Genomic DNA, 25,476 nt, shown 5'->3' with positions numbered 1-25,476 from the left:
TTGTTCAAGTTGTTGAATATTTACAGTATGTGTTGTAGCAAAACAAACAAGCACATTATCAATGTAAAATTCTGATTATACTTTTTATTAGTCATATACACAAAATTAGTTACATACTGTCATGCATGACATGAATATACTACATGCATAAACATACTACATACATGAATTATGAAGTATACAAATTCAATTTATAATTAGACTGTTGAAAAGTCCTTTTTAGCTGTAAACAGATTTTAAAACGCTTCACGTACACAAAGAAAAATAAATTCAGTTCTGTGTGAATGGCTTTAGATAACTACAAAACAATTTCAGAGTAAGATCATAAAATTATTTAGTATAAACATGAGAATCAAACCAGGACACACTCCTGTCCCTCCCTGTCCTTATTTAACAGAGATGAACTGAACTACACATTTTTTTCTAATAGAATATAACAAACGTTTTTTTTTTATTTTTTATAAATTGCTACTCTATGAAATATTTTTAGTTATTTTTTTTCTCTCTCTCTCTCTCTCTCTCTCGCGCTCACACACACACACACACACACACACACACACACACACACACACACACACATTTTATATATTGCGTTTATGATTTGTACAGCTTCAAATACAACCAAGACATTCAATCTTCCTTTTATCTTCTGATTTGAGCGCCATGAGGTTTGATGCTCCAGTGCGATATGGCCTACAGCTATTTCGGATTTCACTGCGCTTTCCCTGAAAAGAAGCAATTAGTTCTTAGTAGTCAGGAGTAACTCCAACACCACATAAAGACAATGTCTTTAGTTTGGCCGTGGTCTGTCATTCTATATCTGCTACAGTATACTTACTTTAGAAACGTTAATCTTCCTGCCACAGTCAACCAGTTCTTTTTCATTATATGTTTTACACACAAGGCAGTCAATCAGGGGCTGTGTAAAGCAAATTGGAATGGATTATGTTTAGGAAAGCTTTTACGATTTTAATATTTCCATGATTAAACAGTATGTTGATATGAATATAAAAAAAAGTCTAAGTCTGCTTAAAAACATTAATCCGAAACATTTTAGACCTTTATAGGGACCTTTATACCATTATAGACCTGTACAGACTTTATAAGGTCCATGAGAAGATAAGTAATTATGTCATACCGTGTTATCTTTCCGTGTATCACATTCATCTCTGTGCTCATATGCGTTCTTGGAGGTCTTAATGCAGGTTGTGACTTTTAGAAGGACATTTACATACAAGTTGCTCTGCCTAGTCTGTGGAAAAGTTCATTGCATAGCCATATTAGTATGTTTCCTTTTAAAAATCATGAAGTAAAGGATTGAAATCGTTTTAACAGACCATGCTGGCAATTATATGTGATAATATGCCGTATGCCACACTGTTGCCAAACAATCGCATATTAAATTCCATAAGGTTATCATATACATCTAATGCACATTTAATTCACATTTTCAAGTAAATTCATATTTCAGCTTCCAGCTTCTGGGGTGTGGTATATTTTGTATAAGTTCTTAAATGCTAAGAAAATTGATTTAACACATTTTATTGAGTGTTTATGATCTTCCATAATTGGCAGAGAAACACAGACAAACGGGATCTGTCACAAAGTGCTCTGATTTCAATAAATGTGTTTTTAAGGCTTACAAAAAGCCTTTTTGTGTGTGTGTGAAATGTTGTTTTTATTTTCAACATGTCTTACAATTAAACTGAATGCAGTATTTAACATTTAGATTTTTTTGTACCTAATACTGTGATGGGATCTTAGTTCTCTTAGATGCTTATGATCTAATAATTGTTTCAATAATTTGCTTCTTTGTATTTTTCACATTGTTCCAAATGTAATCAATCGTATAAGTGGCTGGGCATGACAAATAAAGAATAGCAATTAAAGAATAAAGATAGCAATTAATTGCAATTTCTGGAATTAAATAAAGAACTAAAAACTCTACTCATACCAAACAGCAAAATGACTTGTACAAAAGTACATTTGTCGGAATGCCAAATAATAAAAATATTTATTTTCCTATTTTTCCTCCATATTTTAGTATAAATAATTGTTCTCCATTTGGGAACATCGAGCTGCATCGCAATGCTTTGGGAATGGCCCCGCGTTGTCCGCGCTCTGAACCACGTGAGAAATCTGGCCAATAGGCAAGTCGTGACGTCATCGGCGGGCGACGACGCGAAGACCAGGAGCTACAAAATGGCTGTGCGGTGGTAGCGACACTGGCTTCTGCCTGTTCAGGTAAGCGTTTTTTTGTGTGAGTCTGTTTTAATGATGGCTGGCAAGCAAAAATATCATTGTTGTGTTTATCAGTGTCCCCGTTTCATTAAGGGGAAGGATACGCACAATCAGTGTGTTGTTTGCATTTACATTTACATTTGCGGCATTTAGCAAACGCCCTCATCCAGAGCGACAAACAAAAGTGCTTTGAGTCTCTAGCAATGAATAAATCTACACTGGTACGCAAGATTAAAAACTTAATATAAATATAACTCGAGTTCTACAAAGCAAACTTGGAAAGTGCTAATTTATGTATTTCAGGAAGAGGTAGGTCTTCAACCATCGCTTGAAGTTAGCCAGGGATTACCTCTGTGCCAGAACAGAGAAGAGCCTTGAAGTATACTTACCTCTCATTCTGAGAGAATGTGGTACCAGTCGAGCAGTGCTGGAGGATCTCAGACAGCGTAGTGCAGTGCGAGATTTAATGAGGTCTTTGAGGTAAGATGCCGCTGGTTCATCCATCTCTTCCTGTCACCCTCTTCTCTCTCTCTCTCTCTCTCTCTGTCGAGTTAAACATGCTCCTGAGGCTCCACTGACCACTGTTCCTGCCCCTCTCCCCTCCGTGGATCTTCCACTTCATCCAGGCCTGCCTCTGGATAGTGTTCTCTTCGACTGGAGGCCACTCTGTGCAGCTTGGGACGGTTTCTCATCAACACCTTGGGTGGTTCCATGAAATTCCGGAGTAAGAACGGGTGCTTTGAGGATGGACTGGACTGTAGTTAATGTCAACAGTCTGCTACACTGACTCAGGATACAGTTCGCTTCTGATCATCATAACTGTACCCCGCAACATTGTATATCTGCTTCAAATGGACATTCGGTGCAACCCAGATGAGGATGGGTTCCCTCTTGAGTCTGGTTCCTCTCAAGGTTTCTTCCTTATGCCATCTCGGGGAGTTTTTCTATGCCACAGTTGCTCATCAGGGACAAACTTACTTACAAAGAACATATTTACTTTTAATCACCACATTATCTGTGTAAAGCTGCTTTGAGACAATGTTTATTGTTAAAAGCGCTATACAAATAAAAATGAATTGAATTGAATTTTGGCCTTGTAGGCAAGCATCAGTGTTTTGAATCTGATACGTGCAGCTACTGGAAGCCAGTGAAGGGTGCGCAACAGTGGGGTGGTGTGGGAGAACTTGGGCAGACTGAACACAAGTCGTGCAGCTGCGTTTTGGATCATTTGCAGTGGACGAATAGCGTTCAGGGGAACACCTGCCAGCAGAGAGTTACAGTAGTCGAGTCTTAAAATGACAAGAGACTAAACAAGCACTTGGGCAGCCTGTGTGGACAGAAATGGTTGAATCCTTCGGATGTTGTAGAGAAGAAATCGACAGGAATGAGCCACATTAGCGACATGTGGGAAGAAGGACAGTTCATTGTCCATATTTACCCCAAGGTTATGAGCAGTAGCTGAAGGGGAAAGCAGAGAGTCATAAAGAGTTATTCAGAGATCTTGACCTGGAGATGAATCACCTGGGATGACTAGCAGTTCTGTTTCGCTGGGGTTGAGTTTTAGTTGATGATCACTCATCCATGAAGATATGTCTGTCAAGCATGCCGAGATCCGAGCGGAAGCTGTGGTATCTGATGGCGGGAAAGAAAAGATTAGTTGAGTGTCATTTGCATAGCAGTGGTAATACCCATGTGAGGATATGACTTCACCAATGGAGTGGGCCCAAGTACCGAGCCTTGTGGGACACCAGTGGTGAGTCTGCATGGGGCAGATGTGGATCCCCTCCGTTACGTGGAGTGACCTTCCAAGTAGGAAGCAAACCATTCCCATGCTGTTCTGCGGATACCAAGGCTCTTGAGGGTAGACAAGAGAGCCTTGTGGTTGACTGTGTCAAATGCTGCTGAAAGGTCTAGGAAGATAAGTACAGATGGCTGATTAAGCAGCATGCAGTTTCTCAGAAACAGCCAAAAGGGCCATGGAATGGGCCACTTTGAACCCAGACTGGTTCCAATCATGGAGGTTGTTCTGTGAGAGATAGACAGACAGTTGGTTAAAAACAATGCATTCCAGAGATTTAGAAAGTAAGGAGTTAAGGTTGAGAAGCTTGACAACAGAGGAGTAGAGGATTCCTGGCTGTGTTGTGTATTCATTGTTGGGGAGGAAGTGAAGGTCTGGCAGACCTTAGAAGGCAGTTTTAGCAGAAGTCACATCCAAAGAAAATACGCGGTAAGATGCGAGGTCTACATCAAGTTGTGATTTTTTCAACTTCCTCTCTGCTGATCTGAGTTCTCGTTGATTGCTACGCAAAACTTCTGACAGCCAGGGTGTGGGACAAGAAGTCTTCTTGGGTTTTGTAGTCAAGGGGCAAAGGAGGTCAATGGTTGAGGAAAGAGATGAGAGGAAGGAGTCAGTAGCAACGTCCAAGGGTAGAGAAGAAAAGGAGTCAGGGTCCGGAAGAGATGAAAGAGTACAGGAAGCTACAGAGGAGGGAGAGATGGAGTGAAGGTTAGGATGGATGAGAGACATGTAAATTGTTTTTCGTTAGAATAGGAAGAGAGATTGAAAAGGAAACCCGGTTGATGATCAGAGATTGGAAGTAATTCAATTCAATTCAATTCATTTTTATTTGTATAGCGCTTTTAACAATGAACATTGTCTCAAAGCAGCTTTACACAGATAATGTGGTGATTAAACATAAATATGTTCTTTGTAAGTATGTTTGTCCCTGATGAGCAACTGTGGCAAGGAAAAACTCCCCGAGATGGCATAAGGAAGAAACCTTGAGAGGAACCAGACTCAAGAGGGAACCCATCCTCATCTGGGTTGCACCAAATGTCCATTTGAAGCAGATATACAATGTTGTGGGGTACAGTGATGATGATCAGAAGCAAACTGCACTCCCGAGTCAGTGCAGCAGACCGCCGACACCAACTACAGTCCAATCCGTCCTCAAAGCACCCGTTCTACTCCGGAATTAAGAGACCGTCCCGAGCTGCACAGAAGTGTGAAGATCCAAGGAGGGGAGAGGAAGTAGAGTGGCCGTCATGCCTGTAGCTGGGGTAGGGTGGGTGAAGACCAGGTCCAGGACATTTCCTCCCTTGTGTCTTGAAGGGCAGCTGTTAAATGTCAAGAAGAAGGTATTCAGAAAAGTCAAGAGGCAAGATGACTGAAGTTTAACAGATGGGAGGTTGAAGTCACCAAGAACTGTCAGAGGGGTGCTGTCAGAGGGGAAAGTACTGAGGAGTGTGTCCATCTCTTCTAGGAAGTCTCCAAGGGGACCAGGACAGCGATAGATGACAATGATGAAGAGGTTGATTGGAGAGGTAACTGAAACTGCATGGAATTCAAAAGAAGACATGGTTAGATGAGACAAAGGGACAGTAAAGTTATCAGTAAACAGTAAGGTTAACAGTAAAGTAGCGGAGCATGCTCAATCGGCTCTCGAGGGAGTCGATTCCTTGCATTGTAGCCGCATGCCCATGCGCACGCTTTGCTCCTGAAGAGCGCTCTCCCTCGTGGCTCCGGTCCTGCTCTTGCCAAGGCAATGCGCCGTCTGCGGTCGTGGGGCTTGCAGGCCGATCTGGCAGAAAGCCTGGAGTCAGATGAGTCCTCTCTAGCCTCCCCTGCCGGTGCTGCTTCCTCTCCCGGTGCGAGCAGCGTGGTGTTACGTGTCTCTCCCTACAAGGAGGATGAGATTGTGGATGCTAGCGAGCCTGTGGACTCCTCACAGGCTGTGCTGTACGAGGAGCTCCTTAAGGTCGTGACATGGGCCGTGTTCAAGCTTAAGCTAGCTTGGCTGGTCGAGAAGCAGAAGCTGCACGCACCCAGTAAGCTGGATGAGGGTTTCCTGCACCCCATGTCACAGCCTCTGCACCGAGGCCTTCCGTTCTTCCCTGACCTGCACACTGAGGTGTCTAGGTCCTGGGAGTCCCTGTATGCGGCACATACTTTTTCGCAACATATCTTGCTTTATGCGAACGTTGTTGGGGCTAAGCAGTGCGGCTATGGGGCAATGCCATGTGTGGAAGAGGCGTTAGCCACCCATCTTTCTTCTAGCGTAGCATCGTTGCTAAAGGCCCCGGCGTTTCCCACAAAGCCGTTGCATGATACAGCCTGCGTTGCGGATGGGGAAGGCCCGCTGCCTCTCAGGAGGCTCCGATGGCTGCAGGGCTCCAGCCACTCTGAGTGGGTCGGAGGCCAACCCTGAGGGGTTGGTTCCCATGAGGAACTTTCTGACGGTTTGGGAGAGGCTGCCAGAGGTCTCTCAGTGGGTCCTGCGTACTACAGCGAGAGGCTACTCGATTCAGTTTGGGTCCTCTCCTCCCCGGTTTAATGGAATGTGTCCCACCGTAGTGGGTCCCGAGCAGGCTCAGGTTCTGGAACATGAGGTGTGCGCTCTCCTGGGGAAAGAGGCCATCGAGGTGGTTCCCCCCCCCCTCAGTCAGAGAGTCAGACAACTACAGCCCGTACTTTGTTGTTCCGAAGAAGGATGGTGGGTTGCGTCCAATGCTAGATCTTTGCTCCTTAAACCGCTCACTCATGAGGCTCAGGTTCAGGATGCTCACTCTCAAAGAGGTCGTGCCTCAGATCAGGTCCAAGGACTGGTTTGTCTCGATAGATCTGAAAGACGCATACTTCCACATAGCCATCCTTCCCGCTCACAGGAGGTTTCTGAGGTTTGCTTTTGGGGGCAAAGCTTACCAATACCGGTCCTCCCGATCGGCCTGGCCCTCTCACTCAGTACCGTCACTAAGTGTGTGGATGCAGCACTGACCCCACTGCAGCTCCAGGGCATCCGCATTTTGAGTTATATCGACGACTGGTTAATATTGGCTCGGTCAGAGCCCCAGGCAGTCCGGCATCGAGATGTCGTTCTCTCCTGCATGAAGGAACTGGGGCTAAGACTAAACGCCGGGAAAAAAGTGCTTTCTTCAAGGCTTAGAACCACCTTCCTGGGCATAGTGTGGGACTCGACAAGGTTGCGGGCACAGGTATCTCCCGCCCATACCGCAGTTATCCTCACTGGAGTCAGAGGCTCACCTGAAATTTGCCCCCCAATCAGGAGAAGCAGAACCGGCTGTGTCCAGTGTGATCACTGGATACTTACCTCCAAAGGATGAGTCTGTGGAGGAAGTCAGAGCAGCTGTTCGTCTGCTATGGCCCTAATTGGAAGGGTTTCCTGGCCAACAAGCAGACGTTAAGCAGGTGGGTAGTGGATGCTATCCTTTCGTCTTATGAGTCCTCTGGTCTCCCCAGCTTTGCTCAGGGTCAAGGATCACTCCACCCAGAGTGTGGCGGCCTCTACGGCCTGGTCCACTGGAGTACCACTCCAGGACATTTGCGATGCTGAGGGCTGGTCCACCTCGCTGACCTTTGTTAGGTTTTATGACCTCGACCTCAGAGCCACTTCGGGCTCCTCTGTCTTGCGTGCAGTTGCTGAGGCCCTCACACATTAGGCACGGTCTGGTCAGTGTGGCGTGATCGGACATCTCGTTCCCAAAGCTTTGCGACGCAGCTTGAAGTTCCAAATGGGGAACGTCTCTAGGTTACGAGACACTGCATCCCTGTGCCACACCCCCTGCATGCCGGCGGTGCTTACCTTCTCTCTGTCCAAAAGCCAGTGTCGCTACCACCGCGCTAATGGTTGTTGCGATGTCGCCCGCCGATGATGTCACGACTTGCCTATTGGCCAGATTTCACACGTGGTTTAGAGCGGGGGCGTTCCCAAAGCGTTGCAATGCAGCGTCTCGTTCCCTCGGGGAACTAGGGTTGCATACGTAACCTAGAGACGTTTTTATTTTTGTTCCATTTGTCATTACTAAGTTATCCAACATGGGAAACTATTCAGAACAGAGAATGCTTCTGGTTTCTCTGTCACACATGATGCATTTGTTTTTGTCCATAACAAAGCAGGAGAAAAAAGTGAGACTGGTGAGAAAAAGTTTGTTTCAAATTGAATAATTTAGATAATAAAGAACAAATGTGTCTTCTATTATATTACATAATTATTAAGTAATGTTTGAAACGGTTAAAACAATGGCATCATTTGTACTTTAATAAATTAAATTGTGTAATTATTGGCAAATGACTTTTTTTTAAGCAGACAGCCATTTGATTAGTGGACAGTTTTGCTTTAAAAAAACAAATCAATTCAGGGTACTAACAGCCATGTGGGTAGGAGTTAACATGATCTGTTACTTATCTTGACATTTTGACAGTAACTAGCTCAATCCAAAGAGTTGTTCCCTTAGCTAATCTAATCCAAAAAAACACAAATCAAATATGACCAACATATAATTATACATACATCTGCAAGTCGGAAATAACGAAACAAAATCCTGACATAACTTACCATCGGTTTGCTTATGATGGAATCAAAAACAATATGATGACCCCTTCCAAAGTCTTGGTTCGCCTTCATCAGCATTTTGTCAATGTGTCTCTTTAATACATCAGGCAAGCTATTGTAATTATTAAATGTTTGGGCAGAAACCAGCAGAATCAGGGCTGCCAGCACCAAAACCTTTAGCATAGCATCCATGTTGTGCAGAACGACTGAACTGTGTGTTTCGCAGATTGCTTCTAATCTTGTAACTGCCCTGTAATACACACACACACACACACACACACACACACACACACACACACACACACACACACACACATTCCAGCTGTGATGGGCGTTTTGGCTAGACTGTCACACAGCTGCATACAGCTGCTCTCTGGGTTCGGTTTAAAGGAAAAGAGAGTCAAAAAGTATTCGATTGTGTATGAAAACTGAAAAAGCAATGACTCTCCCTTTAGTCCTTTCACTGTCAAAATATACATGTACACGATATGGATCTATATTCTTGATAAATAGCATTATTACTATTGTATCAAGTATAGCCTTGATTAACAGTAAAAGCTTTTCAATAAATTTCTACAGGAATCACTACAAGCACTATTAATTGGTACTATCTACATTATATGAACGGACTATTTTGAGATTTTTTGTCTTTATAAGTCTACAGATTTGCCTGGATTTCTACTAATACACAGCCCTCAAACCAGAGCTGCTTTTCTCATTGTCATGCAATAGTGTCTAAATCCTCTGGAACCAACTATTTGCCTCAGCAGCACTAATAGATCCAATAGAAGCAGTGTTTTGGATTTGTTCTGCATTGACTTTACTGGGCACTCAGTTAGCATATTTAGATCCTGATTCAGAGTTGAATCTGGCTCGAACTCTGCAAGTCAAACAATTGGCTAGTCACAAAGTTCCATGTGCAGCTTTGAATGATAAGATGAATATAAAACAGCTTTTCAGTACAAGCTGAATGCTTTCCCATCAGGCAGAGGATAGTTACTGAGTTACATGGAATAATGGTATAAAATACATAACACCCAATACACTGTTTTTCACAGCTAAATATTTCTGTGGATGAATAAGCCAGTGTTTGTGATGTGTAAAGACAAGTTGGTTAGTCTCACACAATAAACCACTTGAGTGAATTGATTTTTTGTTGAGTAAGCAACTTTCAATGCTGAATTTCATGTGTATTTTACATTTTGTATTTTATCAGCATTGGTTCTATAACTTTAATCTACGGTAAAGGCACTGATTAACCCAAAGTGGCAAATGCCATGATATCAAGGCCAGAATGCGGGCTGACTCTTCTGTGGATTATGCATGGTTAATTAAATAGACCATCCACCCATTACTATTAATATACCCCGACCAGGTACATGTTCTAGAGACAGAATACATAGACCAGGCCAGGCCTCATCATGTAAAGTCAAGAAACATTTATTGCCATTCCAACCATATTCAGCTGACGCAGTACACAGTGAAATGAATTTCTCCAGAATCCTGGTGCTACATAAAATAACATAGAGCTACATCACACAACATAGAGCTACGAGTACAAACAGTGCAAGACAAAATACAGTGCAAACAGACAACACAAGACAGTGCAGGACAGATGCACAAAATACACAAAATAGTGATGCAGTATACCTCTTGTATAATATGTTATACAATACAATGTGCAAAAAAGGGAACTGTAAACAAGAGTGTACTTGTAAACATATACACAAAATGTTGTGCACATAAATATTTATAATATAGGTGGTGCTAGAGACATGGATGTGTATGAATTGTATTGAGTGTATAAGTGTGTTTGACTGTGTTTTACGATCTACTATATACATAACCACTGATTCTTGTCACAATGAACTAAATTCAATTTTAAATTCAATTCATTTTTATTTTTTATAGCACTTTTAACATTGTCTCGACACAGCTTTACACAGATAATGTGGTGATAAAGAGTAAATAAGATGTTCTTTAAAAGTGTAAGTTTGTCCCTGATGAGTGAGCCGGTGACGATTGTGGCAAGGAAAAAAACTCCCTGAGATGGATGGCGTAAGGAAAAAAGCCTTGAAAGGAACCAGACTCAAGAGGAAACAACATAATCATCTGGGTGACACCGAATGGCCAGTTTTTACAGATAAACAATGTTGAGGTGGGCAGTGATGTGATTAGATGCAAACTGTAGTCCTGTGTCAGTGTAGCAGACTGTTGACATTAACTACAGTCAAAATCCAAATCTTCAGAGTAAGAGTTCCTGTTCTTACTCTGTAATTTCATGGATCCCTAGGGTGTTGATGAGAAACCATTCCCAGCTGCACAGAGTGGCCTTTGTTCATAAGCCACAGGTGCCTACATTGAAACTAATGAACTTTACACAGGCTTTAACGAAAGACAGTGCCTGTTACACAGCTTGTATCTAAACAGTAGAAAGTGATGAAAAGTGGTAATATTGATAGTAAAAGATAACATTACCAAGCAATATTATGTGTTTATGCGGTAGGTTATATGTTCACCAATTATAAGAAGAGAATTCCAACTTAGGATAGGATAATTCGGGTCTGAACATGTGAAACGGCACAGGCTGCAAATAACATGCTGTTTTTTTTCTTAATGAATTCTTAAGTTGTGACAATAATGCTCTCCAGTACACACAGTAAATCTTAGACTTTGATTTACATAAATAAAAAACATGTTTGTGTTTCTGCCTGCTTTCACTCTTTAAAAACATATATTGCAAAGAACTTGGCTCTTAAACAAGGTTAATACCAGAGCACCAAAGTGCAGACCTGCAAAATGAACACAGGACCTTATACTGTTGAAAGTTTGTAGATATACTGTGAATCATTCAGCTTCAGCTTTTGAAAGGTTTATATAACACTCGGAACATAAAATAATAAGTCCCGTAATGAAGCACATGGAGAGGTGGGGGCAATGCCAATGAGGGATCGACCAGGGGTGGTTGGTAAGGGACCTTGGCCTGGCTACATGTGGGAAAGGCAGACACAAAGACAAAAAATCTCCATTACCTGGATTGCCGGTCATATGGGATGAATGTCCCCACTGGAGAACCTGGAAGTGAAACCCTCTGAGGACAACCAAGAATTTAGTGGGTCCCCCTCCTGGATCGGATTCTTGGGTGTTAGCCTGTCTTACCTCAGATTTAATCACACATCTGACAGGGGCTACCAAGTCAAGTCAAGTTTATTTGTATAGCGCTTTTCACAACAGACATTGTCTCAAAGCAGCTTTACACAAATCAACAGTGATGGTGAATGGTGTGAATTTGTCCCTGATGAGCAAGCCATGGCGACTGTGGCAAGGAAAAACTCCCTTAGATGTTATGAGGAAGAAACCTTGAGAGGAACCAGACTCAAAAGGGGAACCCATCCTCATCTGGGTGACATCAAGAGTTTGATCATAAATCTTTCAACAATACAGAACACTGGACAGTGAGAACTAACATGATTACTGGAGTATAAGATTATAAGTGATGTTCTTTCTGCAGTCTTAAACAGTCTATATGGTTAGTAGCTCCGAGTTTTATGAGCTCAGCATTTGTGGTCACCACAGATCCAGCATCAGCTTCTCCATGCCAGAGCCTTTAAACACTCCAGGAGGTCCAATGTCAAAACTCCACACATGTAGCGGGATCCAAATGGCACTGGGCGTCTCTAGATGGTTCGGGATGTTTGTGAGTTCGGCATCTACTTCTTCAAGGTCCGTAATCATCACGAGGTGGGAGGTAACTGGAGCTGGCCAAACCTCAGGGTGTCTCGGGATGGGAAGAGAAAGAGAAGCAGTGGAGCGGAATTAGCGTAGCTGCTGTTTATGATATTAACAGCACAAGTTGATAATGTGCATGTGATCAGATGTTCTGGAGCACAAGGTTATGATATGTGATGTGTGTTATGTGTAGGCTTTGCTAAAAAGATATGTTTTAATCTACACTTAAACTGGGAGAGTGTGTCTGAGCCCGAACACTGTCAGGAAGACTATTCCAGAGTTTAGGAGCTAAATGTGAAAATGCTCTACCACCTTTAGTGGACTTTGCTATTCTAGGAACTACTAGAAGCCCAGAGTTTTGAGATCTCAGGGGCGTGGCGGATTGTAGCGTGTTAAAAGACTGGATAGATACATGGGAGCCAAACCATTTAGTGCTTTATAAGTGAGAAGTAATAGTTTGTAGTCTATTCGAAACTTAACAGGAAGCCAATGTAGGGACGATAGGATTAGGGTTATGTGATCATATTTTCTTGATCTTGTAAGAACTCTGGCTGCTGCATTCTGGACTAACTGAAGCTTGTTTATTAATGACGCAGGACATCCACCTAGTAATGCATTACAGTAGTCTATTCTGGAGGTCATGAACGCATGGACGAGCTTCTCTGCATCGGATATAGACAACAAACACTTTGGCAGGAGAAAGGATCGGCATTACAGGCCTCTCTTCGATCTCAGGTGAGTACACCTGGGACAAGGCATTGGGCTTGAGATTCTTAGAACAAAGGCAGTAAAACAGAGTAAACTGGAAGCAACCACCTATGGACAACCAAGTTTAATAGGGGTTCAGGTGTCAAGCATGCTGAATGTATTCCAGGTTTCTGTGGTCAGTGAAGAACTGAAAAGTGTGCCCACCTCCTTCAAGCAATTGCCTCCAGCGCCATCCTTGAGTGTCATTTTGACAGCAAGCAGCTCTACACCATAATTTCTCTCCATTGGAGTGAGCTTTTGGTAGCACAAGGGCTAAGTTTGTTGTCAGGCCCAACTGTGTAAGAACTCACTCCCAATACCATGAAGGGTATGCCTGTTTTGGAGATGGCCAAGATAGGAGCTTAAGTAAAGTGATGTTTGAGCTCCTGAAAAGCTGCAAAGGCCTCCGGGTTCCACAAAAAGTTGGACTAGGGCCCTTGGTAAGAATTCATATAGGAGCGACCACTGAACCGAAATTGCTGATAAAAGTGAATCCATGTGTCCATGAAGTTGCATGTGGCACAGAAATCCACCAGAACCCCGAATCATGTGATGTCTGCCACACAAGATAAGCTTTATATGGAGACACAAGCCAATGCTGGGCTAAGATTTCTCTCCTGCACGTTCCTGTTGGTCAAAAACCTACGTGAAATTTGTGGCAAAGGCTAAGTAATTGGAGCAGCAGGCACTCTGGGTCTCCCAGATGGCTGTGGACCATTCATGGGCTTTCCCTAAGAGAAGGGTAATAATGTAGGCAATGTAGGTTTGAATAATCGCCCTGGAATGAGGACGGTTGCAGTTTGAATGAGCAATGGGTAAGGAAGCTACGACAGATACTGGGATCTCTGGCGAAGCACTTGGGCAGTGGGAGCCGGGGCTCCTGCCCGTGTGGAGTAGATGGGAGCATGAGCCTTAGGTGGTGCCTGAAGTGGTGCAGGTGCTGGATGGCAGTGACGAGGGTTGTCAGCATTTACCAGTTCCTGGTGATGGACTGTACCTGCTGGGCCAGCACCACCTCCTGGTGCTGTATCCGCTGCTCCTGGTGTGCCAGAGAGCTGAGAAGATCCTGTGCACAAGAGCTCTCTTTTTTGTTTGTTATCTGTTTCTTGGTTCTTTGGAGTATACTCATTGCACGTTTGGGCTTTAACATGACAAAATTATTTGTAAAACGTAAAAAAAAAAATTAACATTGTTTGACAATTAAAAAGAACAAGTTCACACTAACTGCTTCTGGTTTCCCAGGATTTCATGTTTTTTTCTTTTAAACTCTGCTCTAAGTATGAAGTAACGTGTGAAAGGGTGACAGTCGCCAATCACAGTTGGAGTGCCTTGAGTGTATATATGTGTGTGTTTTTTCTGACAGGAGTTCAGAGATTAGACTTGATCCTCGACACACAGCTCAGTCGTCCTGAACAACATGGATAGTACTCTAAAGATTTTGCTTCTGGCAGCCCTGACTCTGCTGGTTTCTGCTCAGACTTTTAATAACTACAGAAGTTTGCCTGATGAATTACGAACACATAGACAAGGCTCTGAAAAAGGCAAACGAAAACTTTGGATTGGGTTTTCATGTTGCTTTTCATTCAATCAAAGAACCAGTGAAGGTATGTTTTATCTATATTTTTGAGGGGTTTACTTTAAAATAACATTTAGAAAAAAACATGTTTAAGTTCTATTTAATTTCTTTTCAATATTGCGGTATTTTCGTTTGGCCTCATCATGTACAAACCATTTTGCAGTTTTTACTTTGTTAACTCTTTGGTGTTGACCATTGGTGGTACACAAACCTTTTCCCATGAAGAGCCAGGAATCAAACTTGACTGAGGCCTGTGGGCCAAAAATAAATATTATTTAAGCATTAAAGTTGGCATGGTTCCTCTAATTTATGATTTCATAATATTTCAATATAAATGAATAGAAAACATAATTTTGTAATCTGCTTAACTAATGCAGATTTATTTTTATAGTTCTAGTTCAGTGAAACTCATACTACAAGGAGAAACAATACAATTAATTGTAAAATAAAGTTTAATGACTAATAATGCTTAAACTGTGTCAGATGTTAATTTATTATATTTTGTCAATTTCTTTATATCATTTTTGCTTTTAGACTGAGTACTATTAGTAAAGTAGGGTGTTGTTTATTTGGTGTTCTGAGAAATATCAGATCAGAGAGTGAGATTGTTTGGGATTCTATCCAGGGTTTGTACTTTTGAATCCACTCAGTGATACACTGTATTTCTTTTGCAAGGTAATGTGTTTGGAAATTTGGGATTTTCTAAGCCCTTATGAGCTTAGTTTTTCTGTAAAATGTTTTAATCTTTGTTTCTATCTTTTCATCGTAAACTTTGTTTATAAATAGTAGGTTGTAAGTTTGTTAATGATCAAAATCTACTATTGCATTAAAATAAAAATGCACTTTTTTTGCTGCAGTTGATACAAACAATGTGTGTTGTGTGTGTGTGTGTGTGTGTGTGTGTGTGTGTGTGTGTGTGTGTGTGTGTGGTGGGGTTGGTTGGTGTGCTTTGTATAGTACAAAATATAACATTTAATTTAACATTTTTGATTGACTGTTTCAAAATATTGATGATACAAAATATAATTAAATATGATGCTTGATTGCTTGTTAATATGATCTCTACTTTCACCCAATTTCACTTTTTATTGTAAATTTAACTTATTCAAAAACTTTTCAAACAAAAAGAATACTTTTTGCTGTTAAAGTAAATCTTAATGCGACAGACATGAATAGTTATCATTGGAATCAGTTTAAATAAAATGTAGTAAATAAACTCTTTCAAGAATCAGCCAGTTCCTGTTCACCCCTTTTACTGTATTTTTTATTTTACTTTGTTCACAGCTGGATAAATACTTGTATGTAAACGTCCTTCTGCAAGTCACAACGTGCAGGAAGACTTCAGACAATGCATATGAGCACCGAGATGAATGTACTAAACGAAAAAATAATGCAGTGTGTATTACTTTATATCGTTATAGACTTAAGCACTTTTAGCTTTCTTTCTTTTTTTTTTTTTTTTTTTTTGACTCTGACAAAACAAATTTCTTTATGAACCAATATTTTAAACCATTGACACTCTGTAATTCTGTACATTTTGTAACATTACAAATTCTCAAAATAATTCCTAACCAAAAATCAATTACTTTTTATTTTACACAGCCGATGATTGATTGTGTTGTGTGTAAGACACACGATGGTGAAGAACTAGTGGACTGTGCCAGGGCTTTTCAGGTAATAAAAATAAGTATACTGCAGCATATTTAGAAATACACACCACAACCAAACTATACACATCATCAGCACCTGTTTCTGCAAAAGTAGATGGCAAAAGTACACACATCCTTCAAACAAGTAGAAGTACAGATACTCATGTTTTAACAGACTCTGGTAAAAGTTAAAGTACTGATTACACTTTTTTATACTCAAGTTAAAGTCTGGGCTCTCAATGACTTGCAGCCAGTTTTAGTGTCACACTGGTAACTGGACCTCACATTATATTAATATATTAATATAAAATAATTTTATTACCTTATAATTGTATCCAGGCTGAACAACCACTATATAGAACACAAGCAGAGCAAAGATAATGATGATTTGGAATGTCCCTGTTCTCAGTCATGTATACATCAATGACTACTCTCTCTGTCTTCTTCTTCTTCTTCTTCTTCTTCTTCTTCTTCTTCTTTCGGCTGCTCCCATTAGGGGTCGCCACAGCGGATCATCCGTCTCCATACCACCCTGTCCTCTACATCTGCCTCTTTTACACCAACTACCTGCATGTCTTCCCTCACCACATCCATGAACCTCCTTTTTGGCCTTCCTCTTTTCCTCCTACCTGGTGGCTCCATCCTCAGCATTCTTCTACCAATATAATTTATGTCCCTCCTCTGCACATGTCCAAACCATCTCAATCTCGCCTCCCTCACCTTGTCACCAAAACATCCTACATGCTGTCCCTCTAATAAACTCATTTCTAATCTTATCCATCCTCGTCACTCCCAACGAAAACCTCAACATCTTTAGCTCTGCTACCTCCAGCTCCACCTCCTGTCTTTTACTCAATGCCACTGTCTCTAAACCATACAACATCGCAGGTCTCACCACAGTCCTATAAACTTTCCCTTTCAATTTTGCAGATACCCTACTATCACAAATCACTCCTGTCACTCTTCTCCACCACTCCACCCTGCCTGCACTCTTTTCTTCACTTCTCTAACACACTCTCCATTACTTTGCACTGTTGAACCCAGGTACCTGAATTCCTCCACCTTCTGAAGCTCTTCTCCTGCAACCGCACCACTCCACTGCCCTCCCTCTCATTCACACACATGTACTCTGTCTTACTCCTACTGAGTTTCATTCCCCTTCTCTCCAGTGCATATCTCCACCTCTCCAGGCTCTTCTCAACCTGCTCCCTACTCTCACAACAAATCACAATATCATCCAAACATCATAGTCCAGGAGACTCCTGTCTGACCTCGTCCGTCAACCTGTCCATCACCACTGCAAACAGGAAAGGGCTCAGGGCCGATCCTTGATGCAGTCAACCTTCACTCTAAACCAGTCTGTCGTACCTACTGCACACTTCACTGCCGTCACACTGTCCTCATACATGTCCTGCACCACCCTTACATACTTCTCCGACACACCTGACTTCCTCATACAGTACCACAACTCCTCTCTTGGCACCCTGTCGTCGCCTTCTCTAAATCCACAAATACACAATGCAATTCCTTCTGTCCTTCTCTATACTTCTCCATCAACATTCTCAAAGCAAATATGGCATCTGTGGTGCTCTTCCTCGGCATGAAACCATACTGTTGCTCACAGATGGTCACCTCTTCTCTCAGCCTGGCTTCCACTACTCTTTCCCATAACTTCATGGTGTGACTGATCAACTTAATACCCCTGTAGTTACTGCAGGTCTGCACATCTCCTTTATGCTTAAAGATCGGTACCAGCACACTCTTTCTCCATTCCTCAGGCATCTTCTCACCTTCCAAAATCCTGTTAAACAATCTGGTCAAAACCCCACTGCCATCTCTCCTAAACATCTCACGCTTCCACGGTATGTCATCTGGTCCAACCGACTTTCCACTCTTCATCCTCTTAATCGCTGCTCTCACTTCCTCCTTACTAATCTTATCTACATCCTGCTTCACCATCTCCACATCATCCAACCTTCTCTCTCTGATTTTCCTCATTCATCAGCTGCTCAAAATACTCCCTCCACCTTCTCAACACACTCTCCTCACTAGTCAACACATTTCCTCTCCATCCTTTACTGCTCTAACTTGCAGTACATCCTTTCCAGCTCGGTCCCTCTGCCTGGCCAATCGGTACAAATCCTTTTCTCCTTCCTTAGTGTCCAACCTCTCATACAGCTCCTCATATGCCTTTTCCTTGGCTTTCGCCACATCCCTCTTAACCTGCTGCCGCATCTCCTTGTACTCCTGCCTACTTTTCTCATCACTCTGTCTATCCCACTTCTGTTTTGCCAACCTCTTTCTCCTTATGCTCTCCTGCACTTCCTCATTCCACCACCACGTCTCCTTGTCTTCCTTTCTATTTCCAGATGTCACACCAAGTACTTTTCTAGCTGCCTCCCTCATCACTCCTGCAGTAGTTGCCCAATCATCCAACACCTCCTTAACACCACTGAGCCTCTCTCTGACCTCTTCCCTGAACCTCACACTACACTCTTCCTCCTTCAGTTTCCACCATCTTATTCTTCTTTCAGTCCTCACTCTCCTCCTCTTCATCCTCGCCTCCAAAACCATCCTACAGACCACCATCCTATGCTGTCTAGCTACACTGTCCCCTGCCAACACCTTACAGTCTCCAATCTCCTTCAGGTTGCATCTCCTGCATAGCACATAGTCCACCTGTGTGCACCTTCCTCCACTCTTATCGTCACCCTATGATCCTCCTTCTTCTTAAAATAAGTGTTCACCACTGCCATTTCCATCCTTTTAGCAAAATCTACCACCATCTGCCCTTCCACATTCCTCTCCTTAAAACCATACCTACCCATCACCTCCTCATCACCTCTGTTCCCTTCACCCACATGCCCATTAAAGTCCGCCCCAATCACTAACCGTTCTTTCCTAGGTACACCATCTACCACTTCATCTAATTCACTCCAGAATCTTTCCTTCTCCTCCATCTCACAGCCAACTTGTGGAGCATAGGCACTGATGACATTTATCATCATCCTTCAACTTCCACCTTCACGATCATCACCCTATCAGAAACTCTCTTCACCTCCACTACACTCTTACTGTACTCTTCCTTCAGAATCACCCCTACACCATTTCTCTTTCCATCCACACCATGATAAAACAGTTTAAATCCACCTCCAATGTTCCTGGCCTTACTCCCTTTCCACTTGGTCTCCTGAACACACAGCATATCTACCTTTCTCCTCTCCATCATATCAGCTACCTCTCTCCCTTTACCAGTCATAGTACCAACATTTAAAGTACCAACCCGAACCTCCACTCTCCTACACTGCTCCTTTCCCTGCCGTCTCTGTAGACGTCTTCCTCCTCTCCTTCTCCTCCTTCGGCCAACAGTAGCCCAATTACCCTGTCGGCTAACGATACCTGTGGCGGTCGTTGTTAACCCGGGCCTCGACCGATCCGGTATGAAATTCTCATTTGTGATCCGCATATTTGATTTGGCACGTGTTTTACGCTGGATGCCCTTCCTAACGCAACCCTCCCCATTTACCCGGGCTTGGGACCGGCACTAAGAATGCACTGGCTTGTGCATCCATAATGGCTGGGTTACTACTCTCTCTGTCTCATCCACGTTAACCCCAATCTTCTTGTTGCGTTCCACCTTGTTGGTAGTTAGCTTAATAGGCTATCATCCTACATCTGTGGTGCGTGAGAGTCAGGAAATTATACACCAGTGTTAGATTGAAAAAGCCACGCAATGACAGGAAATAGGTTGATGGACTATAAACCGTGCAATAAAAAGAAAAAAATATTGTACATGTCACCAAATATATTAAAACCAAAGTACTGGTAAAGTAAAAAATACTGATACCAGAAAAATCTACTTAAGTGCAGTAATGAAGTTCTTGCACTTCATTATTCCCACCTCTGAACCAACCTATACACATAATCAGTACTGGATACAGAAATTGTGTGATTATTAAATAATAACAGTTTTTTTTTTTTTTACAGAACCGTGCAGAGATACGAGGAAAATGTCAACAAAGATATGGTGGTCATGGTACTGCTTTTTAGTTCACTGAGAAGCACAAAATTTAAACTTTAATTTTAAAACTCTAAAACACTATATACAAGTGAAAAGTGATATACTTACATGCAAAATTGGGGCTCTGTGCTTAAGTAGATCATCATGTTCTAGCCAAACCACGTTCGACTTTGAGTCAATGTATATCCATGATTACACACAATAAATAAAGCATGTTGAAAAAGGAGCATTTTTTGACTTTGCGTTTTTCTCTAACTTTATCTCAATCTATAATTGTGTGGTGCACATGAAAATCATCCACATTAACCATTACACCTGTTTCTAATTACTCCTGAAGAGTAATTAATAGCACTTAAATCCTTGAATGGTATTCTAGTGCCACTGTACACTAGGGGAGGCAAGACTGCTTACATACTGTAAATAAGTAGCACTGTGAAATGGAATGTCTGTTCCTGTATGGGGGGCCTTTCTTCTAAAGTAATGGGGGCATGTAGTTCCATGGCTTAAACAACATCTGATAAACACGATAAGCTAGTTATATAGTAAGCAAGTTACTAACATCTCAATTTTGACAAAAATCTGTTCATCTGAACCAGGAAGTGAGGTGAGTAGAACCTTTGATTGCACCACGGACACTGCTGAGGTATGATAAATCTTGTAAAAAGGGGTCACTGTTGATATTAAATGGTGTACCCTTGTAGTATTATCATTAGAAGACAATAAGCTGATATAGTCCCTGCATAGTGGGTGATATTCTGAGCTGAAATGCATTTCATTGCCAACTTCTGCCATTTTTGGATGCATTGTGGATATGTAACCCAGATAAAGTTATGGGTATTTGTTTTAGATTTATGCATTTATGTTAAAGAAATTGTTTGAGTTCCATATAAATAGTTTTACAAATGAATGTTATGAAAATTATAATTCATTCACCAGCAATGAGGTGATGTAATAAGGTCACGTGACACCTGTATAAGGTAACAGTAATTAAAAACAATTATTTGTTAAATGCTTTTTTTTGTTTAAATAATATAAATATGCTGGTAAAGATTATTTAAAAAGAACTTGTATTTTGTTTATAAGTTTTATTAATTTATGTGCCATGTTATGAGGCATGCTGCACGTGCACGGTGTGGGGGAGAGAGCGCGCGAGAGAGTGACAACGGAGCTGCTGAACTAACAAGTACGACCTGTTCTTCAATTAGTGTAACGAAGCTAATTAGGTGTTCAACCCGAACCCTGTGTAGTGATAGTTTCCGTGCAGAGTTGGAAACACATCAGAAAGACGTGGACATCGCCTCTGACGAACGGAGATTTAAGTTGCGGTTTACCTCGCCATGTGCAGAGGCTTTGCTAATAGACCGGCGGATAGCTAGCTCAACTCGCAGGGACTACGTGTGGCGAAGGAGTACCCCTTGAAGCATCCAAGCTCTGTCTGTGTTTCACATCGACCCTTTTTTTCTGTCTGACGCGTGCACGGTGTGCAAACAAACTTCATACAAGGTACTATTTTCCGTTTGTTGCCCTCGTGGTGAAGTAGCCATTTTGTTACCCCAGCTACGTACAGGCCTGCAACTGGTACACTGAGTAAAGTTTTCATTTACTTTTGCCGGCTTTTATTTGTTTTGTTGCCATTTTTTAATAATAAGTGAGTTACTGATATTTTTCATTTGAAACTGAACTTGACTTTGAAAGTTATTTACACCATATTTAATTTGACATCACATTTAGTAAACTGTTATTGTTTACATTGTGTTGTCTATATTTACAATATAGAATTGTATTTCATTTTCTTGGTACCGGTTAGTTAATACATTTAATTATAAATAGAACCCATACTCAAAGTAAAGATAAGACATTGATTAGGTTTAATATTTTCAGATATTTATTAAAAAGAGCTCAGGTTAGCCACCCCATTATAGCCACTAACGCTAGGGGCGCTACAGATTGAATGGGAGTCACCAAGACACCTTCTAGGAGCGGATTCTCAATCCCGTGTTCTGCTATTCAGTTCAATACAACTTTACCCATACAGTGCTGTTAACACTGGTTACTGCCACAAAGCAGCTACAAATATCCAGATTTAGATTTACCACAAAATAATGTTCTTGTATAAAATGGAGCTTTAAGCCTTGTCTATACTTTTGTGAACCATCCTAAACTTGTTAAAGCACCAGTTCTTTATGAGAAGTGAAACAAACATTTTTTATTTACTCAAATCAAAGTCCAGTATATTTACTGTACTGGACAGCATGTAATACCATGACCTCTGACATAAACCCATTTTTATTAAGTAAAATAAAAACTTAAATATTTGTTTCTGCTTTCAAGCACTATGCTGTATCCATTCTTCATTCACTTTGTAGTTTTTGAAAGGTCACCTCACATTTGTTCACATCTGTTTATTATTCTTTTTTAATAACTAACTAGTGTCCATCTCCACTAAGGGGCTTAGAAAACAAACTCTCAATGAAATAAGTTGCTTTCCCACACTGCTTGTGTTAAGAAGGTTGTATAGGTTCACACGTCTCCTTATTTCTGATAAAACCTGGGAAACTGAAAATAGAGTCCTCTTTACTCATACAAATTTAAGGAAAGTTAGAAATGGCAAAAAGTTACCTGGAGTTAACAGGTCCTGAAAACATGTTTTGTATGGTAATAAGAATGAATAAAAATACTCATTGAGACAGAAGAAAATGTGAGGAGGCTTTGTACAGTTCGGAAGAATACAATAGTCATAATATGCCTAGCAGATAACTGTATATGGTGTACATGTCCATTAAGGTGATGAGAATAAAAGGGAAAATGCTGTATGAGTGCTATCTACAGCATAGATAAATGGATACAAGGAATGAAAATGCAAATTTGTGCAAATTTTTATTATTAGACTGCTTACATACTGTAAATAAGTAGCACTTTGAAATGGAATGTCTGTTACTGGATGGGAGGCCTGTCTTCTGAGGTAATGAAAGCATTTAGGTTCAAGGCTTAAACAACATCTGATAAACATGATAAGCTAGTTATATAGTAAGCAAGTTACTAACATCTCAATTTGGACAAAAATCTGTTCATCTGAACCAGGAAGTGAGGTGAGTAGAACCTTTTGGTTGCACCACTATACATAGATATAATTATCTATCTATTATTAGGTAAAGTATTTATCTAGCAAATTTGTGCTAATAATTTTTACCCAATGAATTATGTTCATTAAGAGAACAGAAATAGGTTACAGCTGTTGCTATTTGCCTGTATGTACGTTTTATCTACTGTTTCTTGGTTCTTTTGCATATTTGTGCTTTACAATGACAAAATAATTTGTGATAGTTGGGGGAAAAAAAATGTAAGTTAGACAAATAGAAAGAACAAGTTCACACTAACTGCTTTTGGTTTCCAAGGATTTCAGGTTTTTCTCTTTTTGAACTGTGCTCTAAATACTAATGTGTGAAACTCTGACGACCTGACCAACTCGCCAATCACAGTTGGAGAGCCGTGTGTGTGTGTGTGTGTGTGTGTGTGTGTGTGTGTGTGTGTGTGTGTGTGTGTGTGTGTGTGTGTGTGTGTGTGTGTGTGTGTGTGTGTGGTGTTTTTCCTGACAGGAGTTTAGAGAATAGTTTTGGTCTTTACCACACAGCTCAGTCGTCCTGAACAACATGAATGGTACTCTAAAGATTTTGCTTCTGGCAGCGCTGACGCTGCTGGTTTCTGCTCAGACTTTTGATAACTACAGAAGTTTGCCTGATAAATTACGAACACACATAGACAAGGCTCTGAAAAAGGCAAATGGAAACTTTGGATCGGGTTATCATGTTGATTTTCATTCAATCAAAGAACTAGTGGAGGTATGTTTTATATATATTGTTGAGGGACTACTTTAAAATGTTCAGTTATTTAAACACAAGTTCTATATAATTTTTTTTAAATATTGGGGCATTTTCGTTTGGCCTTATGTACAAACCATTTTACTTTGTTAACTTGTTTGTGTTGACCATTGGTGGTACACAAACCCTTTCCCATGAAGGGCCAGGAATCAAACTTCACTGAGGCCTGTGTATTATACCAACCATTATTTACGCATTAAAGTTGACATGGTTCCTCTAATTTATGATTTCATATTATTTCAGTATAAATAAATAGAAAACATGACTGTAATCTGCTTAACTAATGCAGATTTATTTTTATAGTTCTAGTTCAGTAAAACTCGTACTACAAGGAGAAACAATACAAATAATTGTAAAATAAAGTTCAAGGACTAATAATGCTTACACTGGGTCAGATGTAAATTTATATTTTGTCTAATAATGCTTTTAGACTACTGAGAACTATATTAGTAAAGTAGGGTGTCGTTTATTTGGTGTTCTGAAATATCAGATCAGAGAGTGAGATTGTTTGGGATTCTATCCAGGGTTTGTACTTTTGGATCCACTCAGTGATGCACTGTATTTCTTTTGCAAGGTAATGTGTTTGGAAATTTAGAATTTTCTAATCCTCCATGAGCTTACTTTTTCTGTAAAATGTTTTAATCTTTGTTTCTATATTTCCCTCGTAAACTTTGTTTATGAATAGTAGGTTGTAAGTTTAGGTGTTAATGATCAAAATCTACTATTGCAGTGAAATAAAAATAAAATTAACTTTTTTTTTTTTGCTGCAGTTGATACAATGTGTGTGCATGGTGGGGTTGGTTGGTGTTTCGTATAACATTTAATTAAAAATTGTTGACTGACTGTTTTTAAAATATTGATGATACAAAATATAATTAATGATGATGCTTGGATGCTTGTTAAGATGATCTTTACTTTCACCCAATTTCACTGTTTATTGTAAATTTAACTTAATCAAAATCTTTTCAAACAGAAACTTATTTTTGCTGTTAAAGTAAATCTTAATGCAACAGAAATGAATAATTATCATTGAGTCAGTTCAAATAATATTTAGTAAATAAACTTTCAAGAATCACATGTACAGCCAGTTCCTGTTCACCTCTTTTACTGTATTTTCTTTTTTACTTTGTTTACAGCTGGATAAAAAACTGTATGTAAACATCCTTCTGCAAGTCACAATGTGCAGGAAGACTTCAGACAATGCATATGAGCACCGAGATGGATGTACTACACGAAAAAATAAAACAGTGTTTTACTTTATATTGTTATACGCTTGTTATATAGT

The 25,476-nt window shown here is 40.7% G+C and overlaps 2 protein-coding genes and 1 long non-coding RNA gene across 3 annotated transcripts; 2 read left to right on the top strand and 1 right to left on the bottom strand.

Moving 5' to 3' along the window:
- Positions 1–64: 64 nt before the first annotated feature.
- Positions 65–8,846, bottom strand: LOC124386768 (cystatin-like protein). Its single transcript, XM_046850726.1, has 4 exons — positions 8,595–8,846; positions 1,139–1,252; positions 839–919; positions 65–725 (listed from the first exon to the last, which is right to left on the bottom strand). Exons 1-4 carry the CDS (start codon positions 8,781–8,783, stop codon positions 612–614), a joined length of 498 nt encoding a protein of 165 aa, XP_046706682.1. The 5' UTR covers positions 8,784–8,846; the 3' UTR covers positions 65–611.
- Positions 8,847–14,418: 5,572 nt separating this feature from the next.
- LOC124387674 (cystatin-like protein) lies at positions 14,419–20,534 on the top strand. Its single transcript, XM_046852170.1, has 4 exons — positions 14,419–14,671; positions 15,928–16,038; positions 16,246–16,317; positions 20,280–20,534. Exons 1-4 carry the CDS (start codon positions 14,573–14,575, stop codon positions 20,340–20,342), a joined length of 345 nt encoding a protein of 114 aa, XP_046708126.1. The 5' UTR covers positions 14,419–14,572; the 3' UTR covers positions 20,343–20,534.
- A 900-nt stretch (positions 20,535–21,434) lies between these two features.
- LOC124388033 lies at positions 21,435–25,451 on the top strand. The gene is made up of 2 exons (XR_006926322.1): positions 21,435–21,816; positions 25,328–25,451. It is a non-coding gene; the product is annotated as an uncharacterized LOC124388033 (long non-coding RNA).
- Positions 25,452–25,476: the final 25 nt, after the last annotated feature.

The sequence above is a fragment of the Silurus meridionalis genome, chromosome 6 (assembly GCF_014805685.1).
Source record: "Silurus meridionalis isolate SWU-2019-XX chromosome 6, ASM1480568v1, whole genome shotgun sequence".
NCBI classification, from domain to species: domain Eukaryota; kingdom Metazoa; phylum Chordata; class Actinopteri; order Siluriformes; family Siluridae; genus Silurus; species Silurus meridionalis.
This window is presented reverse-complemented; position numbering and strand designations above follow the sequence as displayed.

Bases quoted from the DNA above. Each gene is read 5' to 3' on its own strand.
- LOC124386768 (XM_046850726.1), bottom strand. From the start codon at position 8,783: ATGGATGCTATGCTAAAGGTTTTGGTGCTGGCAGCCCTGATTCTGCTG. The intron at 1,253-8,594 runs GTAAGTTATGTC...ACTTTTCCACAG, and splicing joins CCATCATAAGCAAACCGATG to ACTAGGCAGAGCAACTTGTA. The intron at 726-838 runs GTAAGTATACTG...GCTTCTTTTCAG, and splicing joins GGAAGATTAACGTTTCTAAA to GGAAAGCGCAGTGAAATCCG.
- LOC124387674 (XM_046852170.1), top strand. From the start codon at position 14,573: ATGAATTACGAACACATAGACAAGGCTCTGAAAAAGGCAAACGAAAAC. The intron at 16,039-16,245 runs GTGTGTATTACT...TATTTTACACAG, and splicing joins CTAAACGAAAAAATAATGCA to CCGATGATTGATTGTGTTGT. The intron at 16,318-20,279 runs GTAATAAAAATA...TTTTTTTTACAG, and splicing joins ACTGTGCCAGGGCTTTTCAG to AACCGTGCAGAGATACGAGG.